At 45.2% G+C, this 10,072-nt stretch overlaps 1 protein-coding gene across 1 annotated transcript; it reads right to left on the bottom strand.

Moving 5' to 3' along the window:
- Positions 1–228: 228 nt before the first annotated feature.
- On the bottom strand, positions 229–9,811 carry LOC138967696 (uncharacterized). Its single transcript, XM_070340350.1, has 4 exons — positions 8,942–9,811; positions 7,475–7,601; positions 5,631–5,791; positions 229–364 (listed from the first exon to the last, which is right to left on the bottom strand). The coding sequence occupies exons 1-4, from the start codon at positions 9,109–9,111 to the stop codon at positions 229–231; spliced, it is 594 nt and encodes a 197-aa protein (XP_070196451.1). The 5' UTR covers positions 9,112–9,811.
- Positions 9,812–10,072: the final 261 nt, after the last annotated feature.

Below are 10,072 nucleotides of genomic sequence, written 5' to 3'. Positions count from 1 at the left end.
TGTTTTCCTGATGAAGCTTTCATAAGCGAAAATTCGTATCGTCTTGTGTCGTTCTTGTATCGGTGAGTACAGTAATCCTTTGGTTTTTTTAATTTGTTCATCTTACCACATGCAGTCACTTCGTTGTTTAGATTTCTTTTTCAACGGACATCAACATAGCAATATCAACTGAAGATGCGATAAAAGAGCCAGAAGAAAACGAACAACTAGAAGAAATTTTGACCGACCTTAGCAAGTTTCAAATTTAGGTGTGGCATCGTACTTCCGGAGGGTACTCTGTATGGGCAAATCCTTTTTGGAGCGGGCCTCGCACTTTCTGAGAAAGTGACCATGGAAGTCGAAGCCGGCCTTCACGCTGTGAATCCTGGTGACCCAACATGAAGAAATTAGAATGTCATGTAAATCCTTTGCAGGGTTTGATTTACAAGTGCGCCCTACGCCATTGGCGCATTAAATCTCAAATTAATGTCCCATCACAATTCCCTTAAGTGCGTCAAAGGGCGCATAGAGATTACGTACCACTGCGCCACCAAATGTACACTTTACATCGGATCGCACACACACACACACACACACACACACACACACACACACACACACACACACAACCACACACACATACATACACACAACAAACACACACACACACACACACACACACACACACACACACACATACACGCTCAATGCTCACACATACAAAGATAACACGATATAGCGGTTAATTCTCAGATGGCACCATGTTGCACCCTTTTGCATCTTTGGTCAAAACGCGTACAGGCCTCTTTTGCGCTTCTTGCCTTCGATTATAATTTGATGTCCCATCGGAATTTGGTTGATGGGGACAAATGTCGACCCATTGCCTTTTTCTCCCAGGCTAAACCCTGTTTTGTGAGGACTTCAATGATGTCCGTTATCGCGGGCCGAATATAGCATGCCAGCCACTGCGGATGTCAGTGCGCATTTTGACACTGCGACAGTGACAAGCCGACCAATAGACACCTGGCATTTCTATTTACTAGTCTCCAATTGGTCGTTGCCACTACGTTTGACACTGCCGAGGTCAAAGGTTACACTGCGGTCCACAGGCCTCAGTTCGAATCTATTCCCGCAAGACTTACGGTTTACCAAGTGGATCCCTAAGTATTGCTAAGTCGAACCTTCGTTGGGTTAGGCTTGCTGCATTAGCGACCACACTGGTCTTTGTGGCACTGACTCATATCTTATTCCCCCCTCTGCTTCTTTACCTCTGTAAACTTGTAGAGCTAGTTATTTTTCGATAATGACCCAGCAACCAAACAAATAGCGAGCCAGCAACAGCCTGAATCCTCGATAGTGCAATGGGTTGAGAAGCTGTTCTGTTTCGGTACTACTTTTGCGACTGAAAAGTTCCGAACGCTCTAATGTACGAAGTATACATTTCTGGAGCAAACAATACAAACATACCGCATTTAAATTAACAACTACAGGCCTGAACACATGAATCTCCATATAAAATCCATGAGTTCGGTTGTTTTCTGAATCTAGATCTGCCGTGCACAAACCCGTTCATCACAAGCAAATTCCCAAGGCAAGTAACTCATACTCTAGCGACAAGAGTAGTTCCCCTTCTTTTAACGCAGTTTCTTCGACAACACTGACTGCAATCCGCCGGTCAGTTTTTAACAATATTTCATTTTATAAACAGATCACACGCAACCAAATGCACACATCTCATCAATTTAAACAACATAAAGCGGTTTCATACACTATTTTCCCCAGAAAACTGAACTTCATACAGTAATTAACGTTGGAACACGGGTGCAAATGTTCGTCTGCTAGTCCCATTTGACGAAAGAACATTATCTTAAGCGATACTAAAACATAAAAAGAACACACAATATCTGCCTTTACCGCCACAGCAGAATAACAGTATATCTGTGTACTTGATTTTAGTCCAAAACAGGGAAACTGACAAGAAGTGTAAACAGAATGGAATGATTTGCACGGAACTATACAACCGCGCATTAGTCGATCGCCTGCGCAGGTTGACTGGTTGAGTGATTCGGATTCGATCAAACTTTCGCACAAAAACTCCTGTTTTCTTTGAATAACTGAAGAAATGAGGAATAAAGAGGTTACACACCTCGTCTCAGTGATTATTAAAAATAATGGTCTCAGTTCGCGGTCATGAAAAAGCTCGCTGAAGCTCGCATTTTTCATGATCCGCTAACTTCGACCATTATTTTTAATAATCACTGAGACTCGGCATGTAACCTCTACGTACGTGTGTAGATCATCAGCTTGAACTGAGGTGCCATTTGCGCGCTCTACTTAGGGATGAAGCCTTTACGACAGGCGCAGTGGCGTAGTAGACACGACATCGGCCTCCTAATCGGAAGGTCGTGAGTTCAAATCCCAGCCTCGGCCGCGAGGTGGAGATTTTTCCGATCTCCCATGTTAACTTATGTGCAGACCCGCTAGAACCGTATCCCCCTTCGTTTGTACACGCACGCAAAAGACTAAGGGCGCAGGGAAAAGATCCTGTAATCCATGTCAGAGTTCGGTGGGTTACAGAAACACGAAAATACCCAGCATGATTCCCCTGAAGTCGGCGTATGCAGCCAGAATGGCGGGTAAAAACGGTCATACACGTAAAAATCTACTCGTGCAAAAACATGAGTGAACGTGGGAGTTTCAGCTCATGAAAGAAGAAGAAGAAGAAGAAGAAGAAGAAGAAGAAGAAGAAGAAGAAGAAGAAGAAGAAGAAGAAACCTTCAGGGCCAACCGTAGCACACACATCGGTATGAAGCCTTCCTAAGAGGCTTCATACTGCAGCATGGCTGGCTCTTAGGAAGGGCCTATACCGCGTCATGGCGTGACATTCCGCGTGTTTCCTTCCGGTTTACTGATCATGTTCTTCGGTTCCTTTTTTAGATTACAACCCTCTTTTCGATCACATTCAATAGGGCACTTGTCAAGAAGGGTGTTGCAGGTTGCGAGCGGATGATGTTGCTGCTTGTTTTGATAGTGTTTTACCGATAGTCATAATAACTAGCCAATCAATAAATATTACTAAGCAAAAGAAGAAGAAGAAGAAGAAGAAGAAGAAGAAGAAGAAGAAGAAGAAGAAGAAGAAGAAGAAGAAGAACACAACCGTAGCGTCCTCTTAGAAGGAAGGAAACACGCGGAACACGCGGAATGTCACGCCATGACGCGGTATAGGCCCTTCCTAAGAGCCAGACATGCTGCGGTATAAAGCCTCTTAGGAAGGCAGAAATGTGTGTGCTACGGGTGTCAGGGCACATTCCTTCCCGTGAAAACTGTCAGGGCACATTCCTTCCCGTGAAAACTGTCAGGGCACATTCCTTCCCGTGAAAACTGTCAGGGCACATTCCTTCCCAGGAAAACTGTCAGGGCACATTCCTTCCCGTGAAAACTGTCAGGGCACATTCCTTCCCGTGAAAACTGTCAGGGCACATTCCTTCCCGTGAAAACTGTCAGGGCACATTCCTTCCCAGGAAAACTGTCAGGGCACATTCCTTCCCGTGAAAACTGTCAGGGCACATTCCTTCCCGTGAAAACTGTCAGGGCACATTCCTTCCCGTGAAAACTGTCAGGGCACATTCCTTCCCGTGAAAACTGTCAGGGCACATTCCTTCCCAGGAAAACTGTCAGGGCACATTCCTTCCCGTGAAAACTGTCAGGGCACATTCCTTCCCGTGAAAACTGTCAGGGCACATTCCTTCCCGTGAAAACTGTCAGGGCACATTCCTTCCCAGGAAAACTGTCAGGGCACATTCCTTCCCGTGAAAACTGTCAGGGCACATTCCTTCCCGTGAAAACTGTCAGGGCACATTCCTTCCCGTGAAAACTGTCAGGGCACATTCCTTCCCGTGAAAACTGTCAGGGCACATTCCTTCCCAGGAAAACTGTCAGGGCACATTCCTTCCCGTGAAAACTGTCAGGGCACATTCCTTCCCGTGAAAACTGTCAGGGCACATTCCTTCCCGTGAAAACTGTCAGGGCACATTCCTTCCAGTGAAAACTGTCAGGGCACATTCCTTCCCGTGAAAACTGTCAGGGCACATTCCTTCCCAGGAAAACTGTCAGGGCACATTCCTTCCCGTGAAAACTGTTAGGGCACATTCCTTCCCGTGAAAACTGTCAGGGCACATTCCTTCCCGTGAAAACTGTCAGGGCACATTCCTTCCCAGGAAAACTGTCAGGGCACATTCCTTCCCGTGAAAACTGTCAGGGCACATTCCTTCCCGTGAAAACTGTCAGGGCACATTCCTTCCCAGGAAAACTGTCAGGGCACATTCCTTCCCAGGAAAACTGTCAGGGCACATTCCTTCCCAGGAAAACTGTCAGGGCACATTCCTTCCCGTGAAAACTGTCAGGGCACATTCCTTCCCAGGAAAACTGTCAGGGCACATTCCTTCCCAGGAAAACTGTCAGGGCACATTCCTTCCCAGGAAAACTGTCAGGGCACATTCCTTCCCGTGAAAACTGTCAGGGCACATTCCTTCCCGTGAAAACTGTCAGGGCACATTTATTCCCGTGAAAACTGTTCTCACTCGTTCAGATCTGCCCAAGCTTGTTCATTAGGCACAACAACAAAACAAACGTTTGTTTAGGGTAACGTGACCAAAAGAAATATATAGGGTCGGTAGTAAGGCTTTTATTAGAATTTAGTAGTTGACGTCATAACAATATAAAAACATCACAAACACCATTTTGTCTCAAGCCCAAAGGAGCTTACTTCCCTTTGTCTCGGTAAGGTTGACAAAATGTGCCAGCTTTAGGGTCGGCGGCTGGAAATATAGGGTCGGTCGGGTAATATTTGTTTTCCTTTTGGCCTTAGATATTAGGCCATCCCTCTATTTGAACCTTGTCAGATCTTAGATGGTGAACCTAATGGATCGTTCACACTTAAGGGTGAGTTTTTAATCAAACAAGTACATTTTTGACGACATATCAGACCAACAGATCGTGATCTGCAGTAAAGTCTTTAAAATAAATATCACGTACTCCCATAGGAAACGTTCGAATCACTGATGAGTCGAGCTGACAGGAGCAAATTCAACTTTCTTTCTGAACAAAGAGGCACAGCACACATTGAGACAGCGACGCAAACTCGGTCAACCGGCCAAGGCACTGCATACCATCAGCGAAGGTCACACAAATATACATGCACAACCTCGGCATTTAACTTAAACCTCACTGATGATATTCCCCCAGGCTAAGGTCTAAGACAGCGACGTCTACTTGGCCGAACGAGAGGGCCCGGTAGCTCCGGACGTAGAGCACTGGACATGTGAACGGAAGGTTCGAATCCTGGCCGGGATGGGCCTGGGTCAACTTTATGGGCAGACCCAGGGACGGTATCCATGTCCCATCCCCGTGTCGCCACAGTGGCACGTAAAAGACCTCGGTCATTCTGCCATAAGTGCACATGGCTGATACCACCTAAACACGCATACACGTGTGTATCTCATCAAAAGCTGTGAGGGCGTAAAACTCCAATAATCATATAACCCATATCTTGTCCTCAAGAGGCGAAATATTTAGCCTGTATGACATTACATTCTCTATTTTTTTATTCGGTCGAACGTAAACTCGACTTAGAACAGGGCAAGGTTTCTCACCTTTGCTCTGACTCCGCCAGGTGATTCTTGATGGCGTTGAAACCGGAGGTTGGGCACTGATGCACAGTGCTGAAGTCCTTCAGAAATGCTTCACCTCCTCGTTTCTCGTGCTGTTTCTTCACCTCAAACTTCTCAAACTGACTGCGAACTGCTTGCCATACCTGCCACAGTCACAGCCAACCGCTCCGTCATTATAATTATACATGGTAGTCGTATTCAGGAAAAAATAAAATTGTTTAGGTGGCTTCAGCGGCTGGAGCCATTTTAGCTAAAGGGATCTAAATTCCGATTTTAACTGGCATTCATGAGACCATCTTTGAGCGCTTTTATCTAACGAGGTTGTTACCTCGCTTCTTGCTCTGTACGCATGCGCGCAAACACCCTTACCAAAGGAAACCACCGCCTTTCAACGCTTCCTACTAGCCGCAATAAGCACGATCAGCGTGGCGCCCCATGGCATACAAGACCACGTGCGGACACAGCCATCCAAACATCAACAGATCATCGGCGGAATGATGCCGTTAGCGACTGTTAAGCCGAGGGGTAGATCCGGTAAGTTTAAAGCCGTCACGTGACGTCGGCGGGTCGAAACAGGGTTTAATGAATGGCATTTAGGGCGACTAACAGCACAAACAGCGCCACCATGCGGCCAAGTGCCGCTGAGGCGGTTTCCTGAATAAAGGTGCATTTCTTGCCGTCTGAACTGTCTTGTAAACCGCCTCAAAAGAAAACTCCCGAAGGAACAATAACGAGTGAGCATTTCGATTTATTCCGTTCGGTGTCTTGCTTTTATGGGTTGCATGATAACTAGTACTGGATAAGACTTTTTTTTATTTTTTTTTTATTCTCTTTTTGTGGATTTTTTTTTTTTTTTGTACATGTATATATATGCCGTACATTACAGGACATCACCTAAACAAGGGGACAAAAACATAAAACAGAAACACACTTGGACAATTACAACACACAGTGGGTGGGTGGGATGGGGGGGGGGGATGAGGGCTTGCATGGTGGTCGCAGTATCAAAGGTATGTAGAAAGAATAACCTAGGAGTTACATCAAAACATGCATATATATATACTAGCGCCAATCCTTGTAAAATTTATCTAATGTATTATTCATAACTGCGTTATACTTTTCTAAAATAAATCTTTGCTTAAGATTTCTACTAAATGTCTGAAAATGAGGGATCATTTTGTTCATTTTGGAAATATATATACGTGGTGTTTGGCACACATTACTAGCACATCAAAAACTTTATCTGTGACTACATTGAGGGCCCCAAAGGGGGGGTATCATCACGATCACGGGAAGGGAAATTTTAGCTTTCACGATCACAGTTACCTTGATTTTTGTTTTCACGATCACGAACACCTTGACGAATAGAGGATCATAGAGTGATACAGCTGTGAAAAATGTACGTTGAAAATAAAATGCTTTGCAATAATGCCCATCACGATCACGAAAACAAATGACGATCACGATCACGAGACTTGATTTTGTTGTCATCACGGATCACGGGCAAAGTCCCATCACGATCACAGAAATGGAAATTTCGGCAATCACGGTCACAGAAAGGTCAAAAAACGCCAATCACGATCACGATTTTAAACCCTTTGGGGCCCTCTACATTGTTCGCAACTCCAAAAAGAATCAGTTCTTTAGAGACTTTTAAATTGTCACAATGGGTGCAGTACCGGATAAGACTAATTGTCTAAGACTCTGGCATCATTATATGCTAGATAGAACATGCAACATGGTCTGTCAGAACAGACAACAATATCCGCTGCACGAAAACCTGATACCATCAACTTCACTGCAATACAAGTCGAACTGACACTGACCTTTTCGTCAAGCTGGTCAGCCATGGCGGTGAGGACAAGGTCATCGAGGTTGAGCACGGGCCACCCGGACACAGGCTCGTAGGGCTTGTGCTGCGGGTTGAGCAAGCCGATTTGGTTGTCGCGCAGCCTGTATGAACAGCACGCAGAAAAAAACTAGTTTTGTGGACAGGTAGGAAGAGCTGCTGTTGCTGTTGCTGCTGCTGCTGCTGCTGCTGCTGCTGCTGATGATGATCCTGATGATGACGACGACAACGACGACGATGATGATGATGATGAGGGTGATGATGGTGATTATGATCATCATAATAATGAAGATCATGATGATAATGATGATGATCATGATTATAACTACGACGACGATGATGATGATCATGATGACGATGACGTTAATGATCATGATTATGATCAGATCATGATCATGATGATCATGATGTATTCCGAGACTTTTCACTGCAGATAGTTCCCCCCTGTAAAATACCACAGCACTCTCCTTCCAGGCCAGCTTCTGAAAATCAACGCTGCCTAAAATTCGTTGTTTGGAACGGCTTTCTCAATTCTTTTCAAACCAAGTTCTGAAGCTCACCTTGACAGAAGATGTTTGTAGCCCTGCAAAAGCCCCCTCCATCCTCTACAAACTGGCTTGCGAAACTCACTGTTTCTCCATCAAAGCTTATACCATCCTCATTAAGCTAACCTTTTGAAACTCATTGTCAACTGCATGTGGTTTGCATTAAAAAAAAAACCAAATACTCAATCTTTTTTTACACTGACTTCTGAAACTAATGGTTGCAAGTTCTCTCTGCGCAACATCGTCTACACAATTGCTTTCAGCCGTAAATCTAACCAATCTCACCCCCTACCCGATCCACCAGGGGATACCATGCAGCGAAAGCATTGCGCTACTCACTTTTACCTTCGCACAAGTTATTTTCTGCTCATATGCCTACCTCCCCTTCCCCCTCTCTCTTGACCCTTTATGGCGTCAGCTGACGTCGGCGGTAACTTGCTTTAACGGGCAACTAATCGTTCAATAAACAATAACAGAAGAAGAAAAGCTACACACACACATACACAAACATGTGTATAATTGTGGTATATTCATGTATACATCTACGGCACACTGTAAGTTCTCAATTCAGGTAAACAAAGGCAATGCTTTGTATGCAAACATTTCCTGGCAGAGAACGGGTTAACTTGTACATGTACCAGTGCCGGACTGGGGGGGGGGGGGGGGGGGGGGGGGGGGGGGGAGGGGGGTCCTGATGTACCTCGTTGAAGACAATTCTGTTTTCAGACACGAGGATAGACCCACAGATTACCATTGGAATGTGAAATTTTCTCACCGTTCGCCACCCTGCCCCCCCCCCCCCCCCCCCCAACTGGGCGGCCCCTGGACACCTGCCTCATTTTTAAAATCCCCCCCCCCCCCCCTCTATTATACTTGATCCAGCCCTGTGTACAATTCACCGTTGTAAAAGTCTGGAGTTGATGTCTTCTCGGTCTGCCTGTTCTGTGCGGTGGATGTCGCTGCGCAGTCTGACCTTGATCTGGTCCATGCCCGGCTCGTCCTTGAAGAGGAAGTACTGCCGGCAGTACTTGCCCAGAACGTTGATCATGGCTTGCTGCCTGATCGCCATCTTGGTAGTCTGTGTAGTTCGTTAGCGTTACCGGTTAAAGGTTAATGCTGAGGACGATGAGGTGAGGCGTTGTGAGGTGAGGTGTGCCTTGTTGTGGTGGTGATGGTGTTGATGGTTGTGTTGGAGGTGGTCGCTGTGACTGTTGTTGTTGTTTGTGTTGTTGATGGTGATGGTTGAGGTGGTGGTGGTGGAGGTGGTGTTAATGTTGCTACTGCTGCTGCCGCTACCACTGTTGTTGTTGCTGCCCGAGTTGCAGAATGTGTGTCTAGTTTTTGTTCTCCGTGTCGCTCCTCATTTCAATATTTTGTAGTTGATGTCGCTGCCGTTGTTGTTGTTGCTGTTGTTGTTCTTGCTGTTGTTGTTGTTGTTGTTGTTCCTGCTGCTGCTGCTGCTAGAGTCACTAAAAGATTCGTGTTTTGTTTTGTCTGAAACTTGTGTTCTGTTTTTAGACTTCTTCTGACGAAACTAGTTCCTTCCTTGCACAAAAACAAACTTTTTTTTTTCTCCTTTTATTTGTCTTCTGAAAACTATCAGTGCTGGTTGCTTGTAGATGGACACTTTTCAGTCCACAATCATGTCATTACTTGGGCTGTCAACATGGAAATGTGTTCTTTTTCTTCTCTCTGCTCATCGTCGTGGGGAAGGAATTTGTCCAAAGTTTTGTTTGACGAGAGAAAGAGGATGTGCGTCATAGAGTTTAACATTTCACGTCATTGCTTTCTTTCTCGATCTCATGACGCAAGATTATAAATTGAAGATCGGAAAAGGCCAGAAAAAAAAAGCCTAATGCCAAGAATTTACCTATCTATCAATATGTCAAATGATTAACAAAGTGAGAAACTAAAATTGAAGACAAATTCACACAAAAATAAAAAGGGATACATGAAGGAATCCTTGCGTTAGTGCATCCGTCTCAATGCAAGGTCTTTCCGTCATAGGTGAAAGTGTGTGTGTGTGTGTG

The sequence above is a fragment of the Littorina saxatilis genome, linkage group LG5, assembly GCF_037325665.1.
Source record: "Littorina saxatilis isolate snail1 linkage group LG5, US_GU_Lsax_2.0, whole genome shotgun sequence".
NCBI lineage: Eukaryota > Metazoa > Mollusca > Gastropoda > Littorinimorpha > Littorinidae > Littorina > Littorina saxatilis.
This window is presented reverse-complemented; position numbering and strand designations above follow the sequence as displayed.

Bases quoted from the DNA above. Each gene is read 5' to 3' on its own strand.
- LOC138967696 (XM_070340350.1), bottom strand. From the start codon at position 9,111: ATGGCGATCAGGCAGCAAGCCATGATCAACGTTCTGGGCAAGTACTGC. The intron at 7,602-8,941 runs GTGAATTGTACA...CTGTTCATACAG, and splicing joins AACTCCAGACTTTTACAACG to GCTGCGCGACAACCAAATCG. The intron at 5,792-7,474 runs GTCAGTGTCAGT...TGACTGTGGCAG, and splicing joins CTGACCAGCTTGACGAAAAG to GTATGGCAAGCAGTTCGCAG.